The 23,505-nt window shown below is 34.8% G+C and overlaps 1 protein-coding gene across 9 annotated transcripts in view; it reads right to left on the reverse strand.

Moving 5' to 3' along the window:
* The window catches only part of DLG1 (discs large MAGUK scaffold protein 1), a 255,930-nt gene that overhangs the window by 232,125 nt on the left and 300 nt on the right, over positions 1-23,505 (reverse strand). For all 9 annotated transcript variants that reach the window (XM_029939594.1, XM_029939593.1, XM_029939592.1 and 6 more), the window contains exons 2-4: positions 23,090-23,139; positions 22,282-22,413; positions 4,720-4,886 (exon numbers count right to left, since the gene is read on the reverse strand). In XM_029939594.1, the coding sequence (XP_029795454.1) occupies positions 4,720-4,886; positions 22,282-22,413; positions 23,090-23,108 (318 nt within the window). In that variant the 5' untranslated portion in view covers positions 23,109-23,139. The remainder of the gene's footprint in view (positions 1-4,719; positions 4,887-22,281; positions 22,414-23,089; positions 23,140-23,505) is intronic.

Raw genomic sequence — 23,505 nt, forward strand, 5'->3', positions numbered from 1 at the left:
CACAATTTTGCACAGTATAGTGATTTTTAAGAATATGTTGTGCTATAACAGGACTGTAAAAGACCATTCAAAGCAGCACTAATCCAAAACTGATAACAACACAAATACCCATCACTAGAATGGATAAATATACTGTAGTGTATCACAATGGAATATTATACAGCACAGAGAATGAAAAAACTTTCATTTGTGGATGAAATCCTCAAATATAAGAAAAAAGAAGCTAGACACAAAAAAACATATACGGTACACAATCTGTTAATATATACTTTTAGAAGTGCAAAACTCATCTATGGTATTAGAAATCAGGATGGTCCTTTGAGGAAAATATGAATATATACCACTGTCTTTCAGAAAGGTTGCACCAGTGTATCTCCTACCAACAGTATAAGAGTTTCTGTTTCTTCACATTTAATTAATCTTTGACAATCAAATTAGTTAAAAATTACTCTGTTAATCTGATATGCATGTATTAAAGAGAGGTTGAGCATCTCTTTATAGGTTTATTGGTTCACTTGTATTTCTTTTTCTCTAAACAATCCATTCACCACCTTTGGTCACTTTTCTATTAAGTGTTGATATATTTCTTACTGATCTTTAAGAGGTTTTTTGAGTTGAGAAGGTTGAAAATTAGTCCTTTTTCATAAATGTGGCAAATTTTCTCCCAGCATATCCTTTCAGCATCTCAATCGTTTAATTGTATCTTTCAAGATACAGAAGTTCCAAAACCAAAGTTCAAACAATCAAACTTTGTGAGGTCCACAAAGAAATTCTACAAAGTCAGCATTCTTAACCTTTTCTTTTTTCTGGATTTTGTTTGTTGCCATGCTTAGAAAAGCTCATCATATCCAAAAATCATTAAAATGTTCATTCTTGTGGTTTCACTTTTTTTAAACCTTTGAATCTTTGATCTGCTTGCAATATATTGTCAAAATCAGAACTGCCATAGACTGAATGTTTGTGTCTGACCCTCCTCCACCCCCAAAATTTATACAATGAAATCCAAAACTCCAATACGATGGTATTAGGAGGTGGAGCCTTTGGGATGTGATTAAGCCATGAGCCTAGAATTCGTATCCTTATAAAATAGATACCAGTGAACTCCCTAACCCCTTCTTCAATGTGAGGAAACAGTGAGAAGATGGCAAACTATGAACCAGGAAGTGAGCTTTCATTAGCCATTGAATCTAACTGGTGACTTGATCTTGAACTTTCCAGCTTCCGTAACTGTGAGAAATAAATTTTTGTTTATAAGCCACCTAATCTGAGGTATTCTGTTACAGCAGCTCAAAGGGACTAAAAGAGGATACTGCATCCTTTTCTGTTGGAATTTCTCATTAAATCAGGCAATTGCTCCTACTCTTGCACTTGCTTCCTTACCATCTCTAAAATTCCCTCTAATTTTAAAACAGATTTGTTTTCATAATAATGACACATGCTCATCATTTTAAAAAAGTAATAGAGACAAGTACTAAAAATAAAAAAATTTCCATCACCCAGAAATTACCATTAATTTATGCAAACATTATTCCAAACAACTCACTAGGTATATGTTCAAAGTAGGGGACATATATACCAAACAGAAAAAATTCCTAAGACAACAGAATACTATCATGTCATTTTAAAAATAAATGGTATTAATTTTCATTTTACTACATCAGAAGAAATAGAAGAAACAAAGTTACAAGGGCACAAATTAACTGACAAACGAGGATCTGACAAGTTAAAGCAGTTACCAACTATAAAAACAACAAAGAGGACAAGAAAGAAAAATGAACAGATGCTTTACAGGACACAGATTTTCACTTTAAGAGAGTAAGAGAAGCATGCCCCGGAAATTGCTCAATCTCAAATACTTTTTGCAAAAAATAAAACCCTCTTTATGATAATCCTACAAAAGCAAACATAGAGTAAAAGTAACAAAATTGCGTTACATGTAGTTTTGTCACAAAAACATGATCTTACTTTTTAATCTATGAATTAGTGAACAAGTACAATAATAACCAAAATTTCGTGCAAAATATTGTCATAATCTTCATATTATGTTTCAAGTTATAGTCAAATAAAAACTTTCTCTACATTTGTTTTAATTTGGGTCAGGGGATTCTCTTCAACTACGAAACAAGCAAGATGAAAAGAGACTTAAATGATCTAAGCCGCTTTTCAGTCCTAAACATTATGCCTCAAAGAGTCTCAAGAGATCAAGTCAAAGGTCACTTAGCCAAGTTTTCTGTCCAAATTAAGCATAAACAGATGCGGAACAGGGGAATATACATTCCTTCTCTTATAGCACTCTCAAAAAAAAGTAGTAATTAAGTCTCTAAAATTCCAGGCATTTTTTTAAAATCCTTATGACTGCCATCCATCAATGTGTTTTAAAACTATTTACATTTTCAGACTAACATCTATCAGGGTATTCTGTCCTCTCTGCAAAAACAGTACTTCCCTTTAACCAAACTTAGTTCACTCAAATTTGACACACACAGATCTTTCACTTTTTAAAACAATCTAGGACTCCATGGACACATCTCCACGTTACTGTTACTAAGTCCATCCATGAATGGGTATAAGTTGCAAGCACACTAGAGAATTTTCCATATGCCAAGCCCTAAGTAACATTTTGTAATCATATTTACTTCCCATCCATCTTCCTAACTAATAAGATCTGTCATAGATAGAAAGTTCTTATTCCCCTGTTCTATTCTATTAACATGTCTACAATATACTTGTCAGGAGATACAGAAACACCTACACTGCACAAGCATTTCTTTTATAAAATGAGCAGTGCCTCATTTTATAAAAGTTGAAATTTTCCAGTACTATTCTTTTTTATTTAATTATTTAAGATTTTTAAGTAATCTTGGGGCACCTGGATGGCTCAGCTGGTTAAGCATCCAACTTCAGTTCAGGTCATGATCTCCCATTTTGTCAGTTCAAGCCCCGAGGCCGGCTCTGTGCTGAGAGCTCAAAGTCAGGAGCCTGTTTCAGATATTGTGTCTCCCTCTCTCTCTGCCCCTCCCCCTCTCATGCTCTGTTTCTCTCTCTCAAAAATAAATAAACATTTAAAAAAATTTTTAGAAATCTATTTGGGATGGATAAGTATAAATGGCATATCAACAAAAAGGAATGGAAACTGAAATGATCCACGAGAAAAATGACAAAAAACAACAACAACAACAATAATAATAATAACGATACACTGACAACACTAGAATCTCTCCCTAACCAAAGAGAAACATATTAAGCACAGGCTAGGATTAGTAAGAAAAACTCTGAATTGGATGTTAAAAGGTCTGAAATCTAAGAGCAGACTTGCCCAAACTAGCTGAATAGGCTGGGTCAAGTCATTCATTTTCTTCTGGATCTCAGTTTCCTAATCTTTAAAATAAAAAAGAGGAATATGCACTACCTGTCCTAAAATTTTACAATTCTATGTGAATTAATATAAAAAAAGAAAACTTTGAAACTGTCTACTTCTTTACCAAAAATCTGTCTGGTTGCTGCCCACCACCACCTTTCCCTGATACATTACAAAGAGAGGCTGATTCAATTTTCCAGGAACTTCCCTAGTACAAACTAGAAGGGACTAGAATCAAATTCAGTCAGACAACCACTTCCAAATGACTAATGGTTCTCAGAGAGAAGACTCACTACAAAATGCTTCGTATTTCTGTTCTAACTCCACCAGCAATAGTGTAGCATAACAACAACACAACAAAAAAGAACATTACTAAACTAGTTTTTAAATCTTTAAGAACTAGATTGTTTTAACTACAGAAAACTGCAGAAACCAATGCTGACTTTAACATTTACTGATTAATCTTTTTTTTTTTTTTTAACATTTATTTACTTTTGAGAGGGAGAGAGAAAGAGGGCGCTGGAGCAGGACAGGGCTAGAAAGAGGGAGAGAGATCTGAAGCAGGTTCCATGCAGTGAATACAGATCCTGACAGTGGCTTGAACTCATGAACCATGAGATCATGACCTGAGCCAAAATCAAGTTGGCCGCTCAACTGACTGAGCCACCCAGAAGTCTCTACTGATTAGTCTTTAATTCTTAATTAGTCTTTAGTAAATTTTAATAATCTATAAGTGAAATAAACAGAATATTTGGAGTAAATGTAGCAACTAAACTGCCCAGGACCACAAAACTATACTCTATTTCTCAAAAAGAAAAAAATAGGGGCGCCTGGGTGGCTCAGTCGGTTAGGCCTCCGGCTTCGGCTCAGGTCAGATCTCACGTTCGTGGGTTTTAGCCCCGCGTCAGGCTCTGTGCTGACAGCTAGCTCAGAGCCTGGAGCCTGCTTCCAGTTCTGTGTCTCCTTCTCTCTCTGCCCCTCCCCCTCTCATGCTCTGTCTCTCTCTGTATCAAAAATAAATAAAACATTAAAAAAAATTAAAAAAAAAAAAAGAAAAAAATAATACCAGACCAAAACCATTTTTTCAAAATATGATTTTACTAAGACCTAGCATGCAAAGTATTCTTTAATAGTCTGAAGCAAGTATTTCAGACCCCACACCATTCACAGCATTTTAAAAAAGGGGTACCAGAGATTCTGAGCTTTTCTCTTCAAAAATATTTGTAATCTCATGATATTTCCACATAATATCCATTTTAATAAAATGAAAACACAAAATAAATAAATAAAATGAAAAAACTTAGCAGCTGCAATGAATTGATTACTTAAAAACAGCTTCAAGGAAAAATTTTTTATCTTACCTCTACACTAGGGCTAAGGCTGCTTGGCAGTGTTTCTGAAGTCACAGTAGTGCTTGGAAGGCTGGAAATTTCCCAAGTATTCACAGGCTGTATTGGTTCAGACTGCTTTGAGCGATCTATACATTTTGGATTATCAAGTAAGGTCACTTCATAAAATTCTTGAATATCTAAAGGTAAAGAAAGGGAAAAAAAATTTCAGAAATACTTAGATTGTCTAATTAAACTATGCATTGCTAAAACAATATAACTCAAAACCAAAACTTTTACTCTAGATTAGTAAAATAAATCCAATCTTCTAATGTACTTAAAACAGTGAGGGGCACCTGGGTGGCTCAGTCAGTTAGGCAGTTAAGTGTCTGACTTCTGCTCAGATCATGATCTCATGGTTGGTGAGCTCGAGCCCTGCAGTGGGCTCTCTGCTGTCAGGACAGAGCCTGCTTTGGATCCTCTGTTCCCCTCTCTCTCTGCCCTTCCCTGCTTGCACTGTCTCTCTCTCTCAAAATAGATAAACTTTAAAAAAAAGTGAATATTTTCTCATTTTATTATGTCAAGATCATATCAGAACTTGTAGGGCATAGTGTAAAAGTTGCAGACTCTTTACACTTCAAAGTCAATGCGCAGTTCAAATCTCTATTCCATCACAAATTAGCTACCTGTTCAGGCAAATTACTTAACCTCTAATAACTTAACTCTTATTGTGAATTGTTACAAGGACTGTCACATAAAGTACACAATGGCATATATGTATGTGTGCGTGTATATATATATGTATATATACACACAGTGTACAATGGCACATAATAGGCTCCTACCCAACAGTAGCTAATATCATTACTGTGAATTTTGTCTTTGTTTCCCTTAGAAGTTTATTTTGAGAGAAGGAAAGTGCATGCACATGAGCAGGTGCGCACGAGTGGGGGAAGGGTAGAAAGAATCCTAAGCAGGCTCCACCCTCCAACCTGAGCTCCATGTGGGGCTCAATCTCACAACTGCGTGATCATGACCTGAGCCAAAATCAAGGGTTGGTCGGGTACTTAACCAGCTGAACCCATCCAGGTGCCCCCTTTACTGTGAATTTTGGAAAACAGGAGTCATTACCTATATTTTATCTCTGATCCTCAATATAAATCTCTCACATGGTTTTAATTGTCCTTCTAACCAAAGTAAACAAAAAAGTTAACACCGTACATTATTTCAATTAGACCTATGACAAAACTCTTTAAAAAACCCATACATTTACATAAAGTAGCACAGACTGATTTAAAAGATCAAGTTACTTTGCTATCAGCTGGAAATATTATAAACTAATATATTAACATTGATTATTCATGCCATTCAGAAGCTCTGAAGTGTTAGTGATAGAATGTTTAAGTTCACCACTATTACGTTCTCTATTCACCTAGTGGCATATTTTGAGTTGATTTCTGTTAATGTTTGTTTATTTCTGAAAGAGAGAGACAGCACGAGCACAGAAGGGGCAGATAGAAAGGGAGACACGGAAATTGAAGCAGGGTCCAGGCTCTGAGCTATCAGCACAGAGCCCAACATGGGGCTTGAACTCATGACAGTGACATTATGACCTGAGCCGAAGTCAGACACTTAACTGACTGAGCCACTCAGGCGCCCTTGAGTTGATTTTTTAAAGGGAAGATAGTATTATTTAGCAACAAAGGTGGGGCATTATCCTGTACAGAAGCATGCACAATTGTTGTAAATGACATTTAGAGAGAATAACTTTTACTTATTTCTATAATGAAAAGATTAGTATCTCTTTTAAAAGACTTCTGAAGATATCTTTTAAATTCCCTTGTAATAACCAGTAGAATTGTAGAACTTTCTAAGTAAACAGCTAATAAAAACTAAAGTCAGCACAGTGAGGTAGTATCAACCTACTTCACAGGGTGTTAAGAATATTACTAGAGAAAATTCTATGTGAAAGCATTTTATAAACCATGAGTTACTATATAAAACTGCTCATATAACCATCATGAAAAAATAATAAACTCAAATTCAGAACATTAGCTACAGAGTATTCTTACCAAAAGTTGTTTAACCTGAACCTAAATCAAGACTTCAGAAATAACTTATAGTTCACAGGACATACAATGGCTACAGAAAACAGCTAAGTGACACCAGAAAAGCAAGGGGAAAAAAAAAACAGATCCAAAAGGGGACATTCCGTAAAACAACTGGCAGTTTCTTTAGAAAGTCAATGCCATGAAAAGGACAAGAAACTGTTTGAAAGGATTCTTTTTTTGTATAAAAGAAACAAAAAAGATATAGCTATCAACTGCAATGTCTGAGGTCTGACTTGGGGGGCGGGCAGGAGGGTATAAAAGACATTGTGATAATTAGGGAAATTTAAACATGACTGTTTTCCAGAAAATATTACGGATGTTCTTTCATAGAAGACCTATATATGAGTATTATATACTTATGTAGTAAAATATCTATTTCTATACATGTAATAAATACATATTTTATATAAATAGGAGATATATATTTATAGATTATAGAGAGGGAGAGGTATCTCCTATTAAAAAAAAAATATCTGCCAGAGCTCGTAGTACAATTATGCCAACAACACTAAATGAGTGTTGTGCAACTGGATGTTTACCAATCTCAAGAAAAGTAGCCCATGTCACTATGTAAAATTTTTATCATATTTTCCATTATTGTAAGTCAGGTTTGAAATCTTAACTTTCTGTGACCTTTTATTCTACACTTAACAGCAATACTGGTGTGTTATCCTTCAATAACATCTCTAACAAATATCTAGATCAGTGCTGTCCAAAAGAACATTCAAAAAGATATATAGCTGCCATTATATGGAGCCACTAACTACATATGGCTATGAGCACATAAAATGTGACTTGTGTAAATGAAGGACTGAATTTATAATTTTATTTGTTTAATTAAATAAGCACATGCAGCTAGCGATTATCATACAGGACAACAGAGATCTAGACTATTATAATTTGGAGTAACATTTTACTATCTAGAAAGATCATGGAATAAAGTGTTCCCTGTGTGAATTTTCCAAAAGTTCACTCACATCCCGCTACAATCAATTAAAATGCCTCATCTATTAAAAAGTCCTTTCTAATTTGCTGTGTCTGAGCTCTTCTGGACTAGAGAATCAAACATTCATATTATTTTAACTACATCAGGCTTAGAACAAAATAAACTGAGTAAACATCCATTAGAATGGCTAGTATCAATAAAACAGAAAATAACAAGTAATGATGAGGATGTAGAAAAATTAAACCCTTGTCCATTATTGGTAGAAATATAAAATGATATAGCCATTGTGGAAAACCATACAGTGGTATCTCAAAATATTAAAACACAAAATCACCATTTGATCCAGCATTAGATCCTGGGTACATACCCAAAAGAATTCAAATAGGTATTTGAATGTCATGTACATGATTTGTACATCAGTCATGACAGCAGCATTATTCACAGTATCCAAAAGGCGAAAACCCATATGTTCATCAGGAGATAAATGATTACAAAACAAAATGTGGTATATACAAATGATGCAATATTATTCCATTTTTAAAGGAATAAAATTCTGATACATTCTACAATATGGATGGATGAATTTTGAAGACATTATGCTAAGAGAAATGAGTCAGACACAAGAAGACAAATACTGTATGACTCCACTTACATGAGGTACCTAGAACAGTCAAATTCATAGAAACAAAAAGAACAGTTGTTACTAGGGCATGAAGTAAGGAGGGAATGAGGCGTTATTGTTTAATGGGTACAGAGTTTTAGCTTGGGATGATGAAAAGATTTGGGAGATAGAGTGGTGATGGTCACAAAACAATGTGAATATACTTAAGGCCTTCAATTGTACACTTAAAAAGTGGTAAATTTTGTTATGTATATTTTATATTTTGTCACAATAAAAAATTAAGCTGAGAGAGACTCTAGGAGAGCTTAATGAGTGAAGTGCATGGAATTTCATATGTAAGTTTTACAATATCTATTTTAGCTATTTAAATATCTTTGTTCTTACTGAGCTCAGGAAAACAGATACTGCCAGACTGTCACCAAATTATTATCTATCCCCAGCTTAAAAAGAGATCTGTTACCACACTTGGCTAAGTAAAACCATATGCAAAAGTACTAAAATATTTCTGTTAACACATATATAGTGTGGTGACATTTTTGGTATGAAACTTTGTCATAGTTATTATCACTTTCCTTTAAAATATATAAATATATATATACACACATACATCTTTAATTTTGACCCATATCCCATCTTGACTAACATTCCATACATTTTATTTCATTTGTCCATCACACTTCCTCATCTTTAAGGTATCTCAAGACTATAAAAATCAGCAACAAAGTAACACTTCTTCAGATACTGTTTATCCATTACAATTTGTTCAGTTGTATCAACAAAGATTTTTCAAAGGTATGCCTGATCAAAAAGGGCACTCTTGAAAAACTGGACACAGACTGAGATAAGTCCAAAGTCCCTATACATTTCCCATGCTATCAGTAGTCCCTGTTCTTTATAACCTACATTTTAAATGTCAAAAATAATTACACCACCAATCATAACTATAAAGATTTAGCAAAGAAAAATTTAGATTATCACTGTGACAAGAAAAATATTTCTACAATAACATTCTAAGACTCAAAACATTACTTCCTACTTTTTCTTTAGATTTTTCTAAACTGGGGAATATAACACTGAGTTCCATAAGATATCTAGCCTAAAATAAAACAGAAGTTACAACTATAAAGAGAATTCAAATATAACAAAAACAAATTCTAGTATAATCCCAATCTCTCATAGTTCTTTAACATGTGAAAATCTTACATTCTAAATTATTCTCAAAAAACTAACTTCATGAAAACAAAGAATTAAAGATATTCAATCAATGAATACTAATGGAGGGAATATGTCTTAGAAGAGAAAGAAAAGAATTAAAAGATGACATATAACAAAAATGTCTTTGAGAGATGAGAAAACTGAATAAAAATATTTAACATTTAAAAATCATATAACACCATTTTAAAGCAGGTAGATTTAAGAAGGCAGATTTCTAGGGGCGCCTGGATGGCTCAGTTGGTTAAGCAGCAAACTTTGGCTTAGGTCATGATCTCATGTTTTGTGAGTGTGAGCCCCATCAGGCTCTGTGCTGACAGCTCAGAGCCTGGAGCCTGTTCAGATTCTGTGTTGACCGACTCTCTCTGAACACAAGAAAATGCAGGAATACTAAAATATATATTAGAGAAAAGTACCCTTGAGTTGTTTCACAGCTGGAAATGTTAATTTTGCTGAGCCTAGTGGACCAGTCATGCCACAGTCTATTCCTATTTGCCATTTATAGTCTAGGAAGTGCTTTTTCTGTTTTGAAGTAAACTGGGTCCCCACAAGTGCAGTTCCTGAACAAAGATCTAAATTATAAGGTCACAAAGCTACAACACTTACCATATATAATTTAGAAATACAGAAACAATGGAACAACAGAAAAGTTCAATAGAATTAAAAATTCTAAATTAAACTTGGGAACATAAATTAGTCCAACAGAACAGAGAAGAATCATTCCTATTACCAAAAAATATGTATCTTCAGGAAATCTCTAAGATCACATATTTCAGAACTCTTCAAATTTAGTAAAACATTTTCATTTAGCTTTGTTATTTTCTTGCAGAATTCAAAGTACAAAACGCTAGGAATAAGGGAAGTACAAAATTACAGAAACACCCTCAAAGGAGGTTGAGGAAAAAGTTTTCTAGCTTTTAGTTACAACTTTTATCATCTGAAACAGAAATACTCACAAACATTTCTCAAACTAAAGAAACAAGGATCGAAGTAGGAAATCTAAATAGTCAAGAACCTGCAGTAATTTAACATAGTATCAGCAACATCTCTAATCTATGAGAAAATAATACTTTATTTCATGGAAAAAAATATTTTAAAAAGACCTTAACAGATACCCCAGCAAAGAAAATATACAGATGGCAAATAAGCATATGAAAAGATGGTCCACATTTGTCATCAGGGAAATGAACGTTAAAATACCAATGAGATACCACTATACACTTATTAGAATGGCCAAAATAGAGAATACTGACAATACCAAATGCTAACAAGGATATGGAACAATAGGAACTCTCATTCATTGCTGGTGGGAATGCAAAATGATACAGCCACTTTGGAAAACAGTTTGGTGGTTTCTTACAAAATTTAACATAATCGTACCATTCATTCCAGCAATCATGGTCCTTGATATTTATTTGAATGCGATGAAGATTTATGTCCACACAAAAACTTGCACACAGATGTTTACAACAGCTTTATTCAAAACTGCCAAAACTTAGAAGGAACCCAGATATCATTCAATAGGTGAACAGATAAACAAACTGAATACATCCAATGGAATATTATTCAGCACTTAAAAAAGAGCTATCAACCCATAAAAAGCTACAGAAGAACCTGAAACACATGCTGTGTGATTCCAATCATACAGCATTCTTGAAATGGCAAAACTAATGGAGACAGTAAAAACATCAGTGACTGCCAGGGTTGGAAGTGGGAAAGAGATGATAAGCAGAGTACACAGCAATGTTAGCGCAGTAAACTATACTGTTCGATATTATAATGGTGGATACATCTCATTATACATTTGTCCCAACCTATAGAAGGTATAATATTAAGAATAAACACTAAGGTAAACTTTGGACTTTGGGGGATAATGATGTGCCTAGGTGTAAATCTGTTCATTATAATAAATGTACCATTCTGGTATGGAATGTTGATAATGGGGAAAGCTATGTATCTGTGGAGGCAGGAGGTATACAATCTCTGTACCTTCCTTTCAATTTTGTGCCGAACTCTAATAAAACGGGTCTAAAAAATAAAGTCTTTAAAAAATAAGATAGGAGCTACCATGCCATGAAAAGACACTAAGAAAACTTAAATGCATATTGCTAAGAAAAAGAAGCCAAACTGAAAAGGCTACATACTTATGATTCTACCTATATGACAAAAAGGCAAAACTATGGAGATAGTAAAAAGACCAGTAGTTGCCAGGGACTTAAGGGGAGGAAGAAAGGATGAACATATGGAAAACAAAAGATTTTCAAAGCAGTGAAACTATTCTGTATGATACTGTAATAGTGGATGCATGTGTCAGCACAACAAATATGTATGTCAAGTTTACCAATGTATAATACAAAGAGTGAAGTCCAATGTAAACTATGGACTATAGTTAATAACAATATATTAATACTGGCTTACCAACTATAACACTAATGCAAGATGTTAATGAGAGGAAATGGAAGGAGGAATGGTTATGAGGATATGAGAACTGTATTTTCCACTCACTTTATCTGTAAAACCTAAAGCTGCTAAAAAATTAAAGTCTAATAATTTTTAAAAATGTACAAGGAGTATAAAAAATAACGTATATATTTTAAAGAACAATTTCACCTTATTTCTAAATAATTTCCAAGTGTATTAAAGATTTAAATGTTAAAAAGAGATGCTATGAGAGTGCCTGAGTGACTGGCTCAGTCAGTTAAGCTTCTGACTTCAGCTCAGGTCATGATGTCACAGCTGGTAAGTTTGAGCCCCATGTCAGGCTCTGTGTGAACAGCTCAGAGCTTGGAGGATGCTTCGGATTCTGCAGCTTGTGCTCTCTCTCTCTCTCTCTCTCTCACAATAAATAAACTTAGTGTTTAAAAAAGTTTTTTAATGTTTACTTAGTTTTGAAGGAGAGAAAGATAGAGCATGAGTGGGGGAGGGGCAGACAGAGGGAGACACAGAATCCAAAACAAGCTCCAGGGTCTGAGTTGTCAGCAGAGGCTGACACAGGGCTGGAATTTAAGAACGTGAAACCATGACCTGAGCCCAAGTCAGACGCTTAACTGACTAAGCCACCCAGGCACCCCAAACTAATTGTGTTTGAAAAACAGAGATGCTATGAAAGAATCTGAATACAGGTGAACGTTTTTATAATTTTGGGAGTAGGGAAGCTGTTCTAAGCATGATACCAAGGGCAAAAAGCATATCGATTAATCAAAACACAGGTTTTCTTAAAAATCAAAGTTTAAAAACAAATGACAAACAAGGGAAGCTATTTGCAACTTATACGACAAAGTTGATACTCCTAATATAGATGTTATACCTCACAATTTTAGACTAAGAAAAAGGAGGGAAAGGTGGTGGGAGAGGCAAATGACATGAATAATTCACAAAAGAAGTTAAAATGAATCCTGTAAGAAAATTCTTACATTGGGGTGCCTGGATGGCTCAGTCATTTGACCTTCGACTTCAGCTCAGGCCATGATCTCAAGGTTCGATTTGTGAATTCAAGCCCCACAACAGGCTCCTGCTGTCAATGCAGAGCCCACTTCAGATCCTCAGTCCCCCTCTCTCTCTACCCCTCCCCTATTCACTCTGGCATGCTCTCTCTCAAAAATAAACATTAAAAAAGAAAGAAAATTCTTACGTCATTGAAAATTATTTCATTATTTAATTAAACAAATCTATAATAAAATATCAAAATGACTAAAAGTATATTCCACCTATCAGTGTAGTAAATACTAAAAAGATGGAAAATAGTTGTACTGTTCAAGGTATAGTGAATTTGTTATTCCATATACTACCTAAAAAGTTAAATTGAATAGAACCTTTTTAATACATCAGAAGCTTCTTAAAATGCAAATCCCTTTTTACCAAGCAATTCATTTCCAGGAATTTACCCAAAGGATATAATAAATGATGTAGAACAAAGAAGCAAATACAATGTTGTTTGTAATACAAAAAAATTATATACCTAAGTGCTCCCAGGAAATCATTAATAAAACTACACTGAATCTATAACAATGTAAATACAGTAATTTAAGACAGCACAAACCTACTGATATGGAAAGATATCCAGTGAGAAATTTTGGGATAAAAACAGTTAATATGTATATACACACTATATACACTTGAGCAAATCTAACTTCATCACCTCCCTTCATCAAAAAGAAGGCCAATTCTACCTATTAGTCCACCCAATAAGTCATAACACATAAAAAACAAGAAGGGAGAAGACTGCTCCCTCAAGCAGTCTCTGTTTTCATTTGCTTCTAATAATGTAAACATCTCTATATCTCACTGCACTGAGTTTGATTCTGAATTATGTGCTTTTGTACAAGAGATCAACCAAACACAAGCCAACGACTATGCCTGTTGCCCAACTGAAGAAACAATGATTTCTTTCCACTAGAGAAAAAAAAAAAAAACAACTATATTGCAGTTAATGAGTATTAAATTCCAGAAGGATTTTCAAGGGTAATTTTAATCTGATGCAATTTTCACTTTACACACTGAATTTAAATATCCATTTGCATGTAGGAAATAACTGTTTTACTTATGTAGGGAGTTTGTTTTGCAAAATCAAAGTATGTATTAATACATAAAGAATAACATTCTAGAAGGATATTCACCCTATGGAAGAAGGAAGTTACCTTTGGTGTGAGAATTTTCTTGATAATATTTTATATAAAGTACATTTAGCTGATCTTATATGCTTTACGTTGAATATGCATTATTTTTTATAATAAATTCCATTTTGGAGAGTTAGGCAACTTGAAAGCTGAAAACACTATAATATAACCCGGCCATTCCAGAGGGAAAAAATTCTATCAGTTAATTGACTAAAGGCAAGCACAATGTTTTCATAAACTAAAACATGCAATAGTCAAATCTATTCAAGAATAGATACTCTGCTTTCTTCTAAACCTATGTACATTTAAAAAGCTATTTTGAGGGGTGCCTGGGTGGCTCAGTCGGTTAAGCGACCTACTTCGGCTTGGGGTCATGATCTCACAGTTCGTGAGTTCAAGCCCAGCACGGCTCTGCGTTGACAGCTCAGAGCCTGGAGCCTGCTTCGGATCCTGTGTTGCCCTCTCTCTCTGACCCTCTCCATTCACACTCTGTCTCTCTCTCTCTCTCAAAAATGAATAAACATTAAAAAATTTTTTTACAAAAAAGAGCTATTTTGATCCCCAAAAGGAATATCTTAGAAAAAAATCAAAGTATGTATTACAATTTGTGTTTTGCACAACAGAAACAGGATAATGTCAAGCCAAGTCTAAAAATAAGTTATTTCAATATTTTAAATACTATTTAACTAACAGTCAGAGTATTTTCACACACATATTCCTTAAAATAAGGTTATGTATCAAAAGGAACCAGAACTTCTCAGAAAATGGCTGATTCCAAGGCTGAGCAGGATACATACAAGATGAATCTGGAATACCTTGTAATGTCAAAAAAATGAGAAAGTACTCAAAATAACAGGGGCATGCAATAAGGACATAAGAGCAAGCTTAAGAGACTTCTCACCAGATGAATCAGAAACAATCTGAGCACCAAAACCATTAAGGATGGTAATAAAGTATCAATGATTAAAAGAAAAATGATGGAGACATAGATAAATGGGAGAGAAGGGCTCTTACAGTAAAATGCCAAGCGTTAATTGGAAAACAGAGAAGAGTGCTACTGTTAAAAAACTTCCATTTTTCAACTGTCCTTTTCAACATAGTAGAAACTGGTTCAGGGAAGCATCATCAATGGATACGAAGCCTAGGTGGAAACTTTGCTAAAGAACCAGGCATATGCATGGTGTTAAAGTGTCACCCTCACATACTACTTATAAGATGCAAGGAAAAAACACTAATTATAGAGTAATCAAATATCCTAACTGGGTGATCAAAATTAACAACACCAATGACCAATGAAGGGAAGATATCTTGTACCTCTGAATGCACAGAACCCTAGGGAATACATAACCTGAATCTAATTACAAGCCAAGACCAGACAAACCCAAAATTAGAAATATTATATAAAAAAATAAAAGCAATGGGGAAATGTATTCTTGAAAACTGTCGATGTTATAAAAAAAAACCAAGCTACGGAAATGTGCCCAGACTAAAGAGACATAACAAATAAATGAAATACCTGGTCCTAGACTGGATAATATACTTGAAAAATAATTTAGAAAAGAAAAAATTTAGTGGGAAAAACATGACTCTACATAGATGAAATTGCTTAGACTAGAAGAAACATTTACAGATGCTTTTACAGCTCTGTGATTACAAGGTTCCAAAGAGAATTCAACCAGATTCAACATAATCAAAAAACTGCTTCAGAACAGTAGTAAGCAAAACTATTAGCATATAAATAACAATTCAATTCCATCAAAACCATCAACTGAAAAGTTAATAAAATTTGCCTCCAATTCTATAAAGTTTTAGCCAATAAAATGATCCATAGACTGTAATAAATGTTTTCCTTTCTCAAACCTAGCCTGCAAAGTCACACAAATGAAGTGAGTCACAAACTAAAATACAGTATTACTGGGACCAAAAAGACACACAAAAAAAATCTAAGAAATGTTGACATTTCACCATCATAGCTAGAAGTTCACAAACCTTGATTACTAAATACACTTTGCAAAATGTGTAAATCCCATAATCATATATATCATTCCACATTCTCCTTCAAAGTAAAAACTTAAAAATAAAACCACTGAAATCTATAGTTCAACATCTATGTTCATCACGCTTGTTAGTGTTCTTTATTGCATTAAAATATTTCACTTAAGATAAGGTGAGGAGAAGCTCTGGATTCAGATTGGCTCCACAATTTAGTATCTGAGGGTCCTTGAACAAGATATGTAATCTCTCAGTGCCTACTTTTCTAATCTATAAATTGATATAATCACCTCATGGATGAGCATGCGCTTCATAGGATTATAACAACAAATGAGACCCTTGCATTACACACAGAAAGTACTCAATGAAATGTCAGCGATTATTACTTTTTACATATACTTAAAAAGGAGTCATAATTTCATACCCATTAGGGTATCAAAAAAACTGAAAATAACAAGTGTTGGCAAGAATATGGAGAAACTGGGACCCCTGTGCACCGTCGGTGGGACTCCAAAATAATGCAACTGCTATGGAAGACAGTATGGTACCCTCAAAAAATTAAAAATATAAAGACCATATGATCCTATAATCCAGCTTCTGGGTATCCCAAAAATTGAAAGCAGTTTTTCAAAGATAAATTTGCACACCCATGTTCAAAGCAGCACTATTCACAATAGCCAAGAGATGAAAACACCCCAAATGTCCATCAATGGATGAATTGATAAACAAAATATGGTATATATACATACAGTAAAAGAAAATTCAGCCTTAAATAAGAAGGAAATTCTGTCACATGTTACAACATAGAAGAGCTCTGAGAACATTAAGTGAAATAAATTAGACACAGAAAGACAATACTATATGAGTCCCCTTATATGAGTTATTTACAGTAGTCAAAATCAGAGACAGAAAGTCCAATGGTAATTACCAGAGGCTGAGGGCAGAAGGAAAAGGAGTTGGAGAGTTCTGGTTTTGCAAGAGGAATAAGTTCTGAACTGTTTTTGCAACAATGTACTTACTACTACTGAACTAAACATTTAAAAGTGTTTAAGGGGCTCCTGGGTGGCTCAGTCTGTTAAACATCTGACTTTGGCTCAGGTCATATCTCACCGTTGGTGGGTTTGAGCGCAGCCTGCGTTGGGCTCTGTTAAACTGACAGCTGAGAGCCTGGAGCCTGCTCCGGATCCTGTGTCTCCCTCACTCTCTGCCCCTCCCCCATGCATGCTCTGTCTCCAAAATAAACATTTAAAGTATATTTTAATAATAAACATTTAAAATAATGTTTTAATAAATAATAAACATTTTTTAAATGTTTTTAAAAAGTGGCTAAGATGATTTTATTTTAAAAAAAAAAGGAGTCATACTTTTGAAAACCAGTACCTGCAAATTCAAATGTCCTTTACCATGTTTACAAGGCATAGTGAAACTCAGTTAACAGAATAGCAACAAAGAAAAAAGAATCTCAGAAATGGACAATGCTATTACATAATCCATCTTCCTTTTGAAAAATCTCATAATTAAAATAAAACACTGCATTAACATAAGCTTGCTATTTACTGCAGACAAACTATACAAATCCCAGGACTCAACTTACTCAAGTCTCTAAAGTTAGCCTGATCTTGAACCCAGGTTCTTCTTCTGTGCTCAAGAAAAGAAGATTTCTCTGATCCCATTAAGTAATAACCCCCAGGGTCTAGACTAGCATGAAATCTTTGAGAACTACAAAGGTCATCTCAGACCCCAGACAAACCTAAGAATCATAAATCACCTCAAATCATGTAGGACCTGGGGCGCCTGGGTGGCTCAGTCGGTTAAGCCTCCGGCTTCGGCTCAGGTCAGATCTCACGTTCGTGGGTTCGAGCCCCGCGTCCGGCTCTGTGCTGACCACTAGCTCAGAGCCTGGAGACTGCTTCCAGTTCTGTGTCTCCCTCTCTCTCTGACCCTCCCCCTCTCATACTCTGTCTCTCTCTGTATCAAATAAAACATTAAAAAAAAATTTTTTTTTTAAATCATGTTGGACCTGAACACCTGGGCTCTGACCTGTAATCAAACAACACCCAGTCTACTTATTTACAAATTTTTCAAATTTAAGTGCAGAAAATGAGAATACAAAATCAAATATATTCAGTTTTCAAATTGTTCTCCTCTAAAACAAGGATTAAAATTAGACTTTATCTCCCATCTACACAAAGATAATCACCAGACATTTGGAGAATAATTATTTTATATACTTTTTTAATGTTTTATTTATTCTTGAGACAGACAGGGATGGAGCATGAGGGGGGAGGGTCAGAGAGAGAGGGAGGCACAGAATCTGAAGCAGGCTCCAGGCTCTGTCAGCACAGAGCCCGATACGGGGCTCGAACGCACGAAAGTGAGATCATGACCTGAGCTGAAGTCGGAGGCCTAACCAATTGAGGCACCCAGGTTCCCCTTGGAGAATAAATTTTAAAGAAATGTATAATTCATGGGCTTTTTCTTTAAGATATAGCTTTAAATATTCAGCTCTAAAGAAACAACTTATCAGCTGAAACTCAAAAGTTAATAAAAACTTTCTATGTTCAGTAATTTTTAAATCTTCAAACCATCCTTCAACGATACTAGCAAACATCAGAGCTAGGACAATGATTGCCATGTTTCATTGAAATGAGGACGTCAACTATAAGATGTACCATTCTATCATGTGCCACTAAGAACGTAAAATCACTTCCAACATACATCAGTCATGAAATGTATCCCAAATTCAAAGTTATTAAAGTATTTAAAAACTGTTATCTTAGAAGAGATGTAATGTGATATATACATGCTTGTTCCTCTGAGTAACCCCAGGGTACCAGAAACCTAATCAGTACAAACCTATACAGTATCAACTACAGAAGGAAAGAGAAAATAAATTAACATTTCTATAGCATCAAAACCCTAGCACCCCACGCAAACTTCTCCTAAATGCATGAAAACAGTCAACACAAACTAGTAGTTCACAGAAAAAATAAATAATTGTGCAGACAGCAAGTCCAAACAAGTAACTACATAATTCACTATAGCTTACGGAGAGGATTTCCAAACTCAAGCAGTCAAGAACCTAAGCACCAAACTTTGAAACAATTCAAGTTGTCAATACCCATGTTTCCTTTGACCCAATGGTCCACAGGTACTAGCTCAGAAAAAAAAGTGCCACCTACTAAAGGAAAAAAGTTAATCCAAGATTTTTCAGCGCATACTATGAACACAATAGACTCCAGAGTAGCTCAGGGTGATGTGATGTTTAAAGTATGCTAATATGCTATTTCAAGAACGGTACAGGTGCAAAGCAAAAGGAAAAATCTTACTGACCTAAAAATTTTCACAGACAGGAAAAAGTAATAAAGGTTAATAAATTAACCCAACTTCAGCAAACACAAAAGAATGCATTTATTAAGTAGTGTCAATAATTAATTCAATTACAGTATAGAAACACATAAAAATCTCTACTAAATTCACTTATCTCAAAATTTCCAAAACATCTTACTTTCCTTACACCGAAATTTGATATTATATCCTATTAAACATTAATATCCAAGCAAATCTAAATATCCAGGTGAATTCACAACCAATGAAATTATATAGGACAAAGATCAACAAATACAAACTTGTTAGAAAACTAATTCTATTAGAATTCAATCACATATAAAAATAAACACTCAAAACAGACAAGGCAGAATATATTTTAAAAATCCCTCCAAACACAACAAATCTACCACCAATCTACAGAGAAATCTAAGAAGCGGAAATTCTATTTACTTCACTGACCAATTAATTTTCTGAAGTCGAAGCTCCACAAAGAGAGAGACTACACCTATGTGTCTATAGGTAAATGAGGACATAGAAATCATACTATTTTTTTCCTAAATGGTGACTCTATAAATACAACATTCCTAAGTTTAAAGTTGATTTAGAAAACCAAACAACTGGGGCACCTGAGTGGCTCAGTCAGTTAAGCGTCGGGCTTCAACTCAGGTCATGATCTCCCTGGTGGGTTCGAGTCCCACCCCGCATCAGGCTCTGTGCGGACAGCTCAGCTCAGAGCCTGGAGACTGTTTAAGATTCTATGTCTCCCTCTCTCTCTATGCCCTCCCCTGCTCGCTCTGTCTCTCAAAAATAAATAAAAAACATTAAAAAATAAAAAAGAAAAAAAAAAAGAAAACCAAGTAACTAAAAATGTTTCCCTTCCTTTTTTGTTGTTTCTTCAGAGGAATCCAATTTGATCATCCATTTGGACCTTAAGTGTCAAGAGATTACTCTGAAATGTAAAAAAATGTCCATCCATTTAAACAAAAAAGGTAGAATGTTGGCAATTTTTGGAAATAGGTTATCTTGGTAATTACATATCAATTATACTGTTCTCTCTATTCTTGTGTATGTTTTTTAAAGTTTATAATAATGGGGCAGTTGGGTGGCTCAGCTCAGTTGGTTAAACGTCCTACTTCAGGTCAGGTCATGACCTCACAGTTCCTGGGTCTGAGCCCCACACAAGGGGCTCTGTGCTGACAGCTCAGAACCTGGAGCCTGCTTCAGATTCTGTGTCTCCCTTTCTCTCTCTCTGCTCCTCCCCCACTCATACTGTGTATGTGTCTCTCTCAAAAATAAACATTAAAAATTCTGAGAAAGTAAGTAAAGTCTATGATAATGTTAGATATTTAAAAAGTATTCAGGTGTACTGAGTGGTCTTCCTTAAACTCTTTAATTTTAATATTTAATTTTTTTTTACATTTATTTATTTTTGAGAGACAGAGAGAGAGAGACAGACCATGAGTCAGGGAGGGGCAGAGAGAAGCGACACAGAATTCAAAGCAGTCTCCAGGCTCTGAGCAGTCGCACAGAGCCTGATGTGGGGCTCGAACTTATGAACCATGAGATCATGACCTGAGCTGAAATCGGACACTCAACCAACTGAGCCACCTAGGTGTCCAAAATATTTAATTTTAAACAAATTTAACACAGAGTATCCAATTAGCAGTAAGGTTTCTTGACAGGGCACACTAACTCAAAGGTAGTCCACAAACACACATGTTACTCTATCAATAAATAGATACTAGTTCATACCAATTTGGAAGTTACTAAGGAAACAAATGTAATGCAATGAAGTACTATTTATATTGTCAATGATTAATTTACAAGCATTTCATTCTTAGAATGGGAAGGAACAAATTTTCTAGTTTAGTGGTTTACACACCTTCCAGGTACCTAGAGGTCACAGACAAATCACCTTGTTTCATAAATTGGGACTTGTGTACAAAATATAAGACTTTGTTTTAAAAAAAGAATCTAGCTACTTTAAAATCAGGTGGGAGAGGCCTAAAAACCATTGTTCTATTAAACTCACATTCTACAGCAAATATACTGACTTAGAAAAGGTTAAATAACTTGTATATAAATGTATAACTTGTATATAAATGTATAATACCATTCAATTAATGGCAGTGTAAAGAAGAGAATTTAGGACACCTTAACAGATTTAGGACTCTGTCCAGTTCTCCTTTATTAAAACAATGCACAACCTTAAATTTAAGTTAGTTATGAATAATATTGTTTCAAAGTTCTTCCCTATAAATTATTATTAGACAAAATGACAAAATCACCTCTAAGATAATTTCCAGGGCTAAAATTCGGACTCCATGAGTGCCGAGTTTAAACAAAGTCCATTACTAAGGAGATGTATGTCCTCAAACATAGCAGAACTCTTCAAACATTTTGAGGAACTCCAGACAAACAGAAGTCAAACACAGAAACAAGCTAACAATTAAGTTATTCAGCCTTATCTTTTTGGATCCTGAAACATTCTTGCAACTTCTCCATCTTTTAATAGTTAATGCTAGGATATTAAAACACTGTCACCAAAGATCACTGAAATAATCATAATGAAAGGGTTTTTTTTGGTTATTAGATAGTTTTGGAAAGGATATTGGCCTATAAGACATACAACTCACTGGATGTTCAAGCTACTGAATTACTAACAGAGAACCAAGTACATCACTGTTAAATTTAAAATAAATTAATTCAGAGGAGCATTAAGTCTAGTTGACACAGAAAGGTCACAAATAAAGTTTTAATTCCCACCTATTAAAGCCTGAAAGAGGTTGCTCTGAAATATATTAATAACCCGTTCTATGGAACTTCTGAGCTGTCGGTCTTCAGTTTGGCTTAGTTTTGAACGATATTCTTCCAAAAGGTGCAATGCTCTCTGGGTGTCTGAGAAGAAAAGCAGAATGCGATTAAAATTATACATATACAAGTATTACACACCATTTATGCAAATAATTTGTGAGACATCTGAACACTTCCCCAAATGCTCTAGGTCAATCAATACTACTACGTTCATGAACACACATTCCCTGAAATAATCAAAAAAATTTAAATATGTCACAGAAAAAGAAGGAAGGTTGAGCAGTTTGTAATAAATGTGGGCTAGCAGTCAACCACAATAAAAGACTGTTTGATCAAATATTCGTTAACATAGCTTCAAGTGATCTGATATGCAAAAGCAATTATCTACAACTTGTCATCATAATCCAAATCTTAAATGTTTCAAAATACTAGTTCTTAGCCAAGATCCCACATTTGTTCACAAAACAGTGTTTAGTAAGAATGGTAAAGGAAAATACTAAAACTCCGATTCAGAGTTTTTGAAAAGACATTTCAGAGGAAACACAATTAACTGTCTCTCTAGTCACTAGAAAGCTGTCAAAAGTTTGAAACATATTTAGGTGTTTCCGTCTTCTAAGGATATGAGGCTTAGATTCCCTAAGCTAAGGCTAGGACGATGCTGTCTCATCACAGCTAAACATTTTTAAAACACAGCAATCAAAAAACATACACACAGAAAAGCAAATGACACTCGCAAGAGAGTTCTGAAATGAATTCCCACCTTGCTTCCGGACCGGCATTTTTCTCCAGTATCAGGAAGAGGGCACACACCTTTAAAAACATAAAATAGAACGGAGACAACTAAAGCAAAGAAAAGAGTCGTAGTTAAACGAGAATTCCCCATCCCGAATCTCAAGTCGAAAAACTCCCAGCCCCGTCTGAAAAGGCCACCTGGCGAAGTTTTCCCAAGTGAAAGAAAAAGCCTCAAACCCCAGCAGCGTCAAGTCAATCTAAAAAGCTTCTACCTAAGGGTGGGTACCCCTGCAAATTAAGAGCCAACAGAGAAGCCTGCTTCCAAATTCTCCTCGAAATCTGCTCCCCCTCCAAAGGGTACTAAACCCCTAAACGTGAGGCCACCCCTCCCCCGGCTTAAGTATGCCTATTCCCCACCTGCTACTGGAGGGTGCAGAGGCGCTC

The sequence above is a fragment of the Suricata suricatta genome, chromosome 5 (assembly GCF_006229205.1).
Source record: "Suricata suricatta isolate VVHF042 chromosome 5, meerkat_22Aug2017_6uvM2_HiC, whole genome shotgun sequence".
NCBI classification, from domain to species: Eukaryota; Metazoa; Chordata; class Mammalia; order Carnivora; family Herpestidae; genus Suricata; species Suricata suricatta.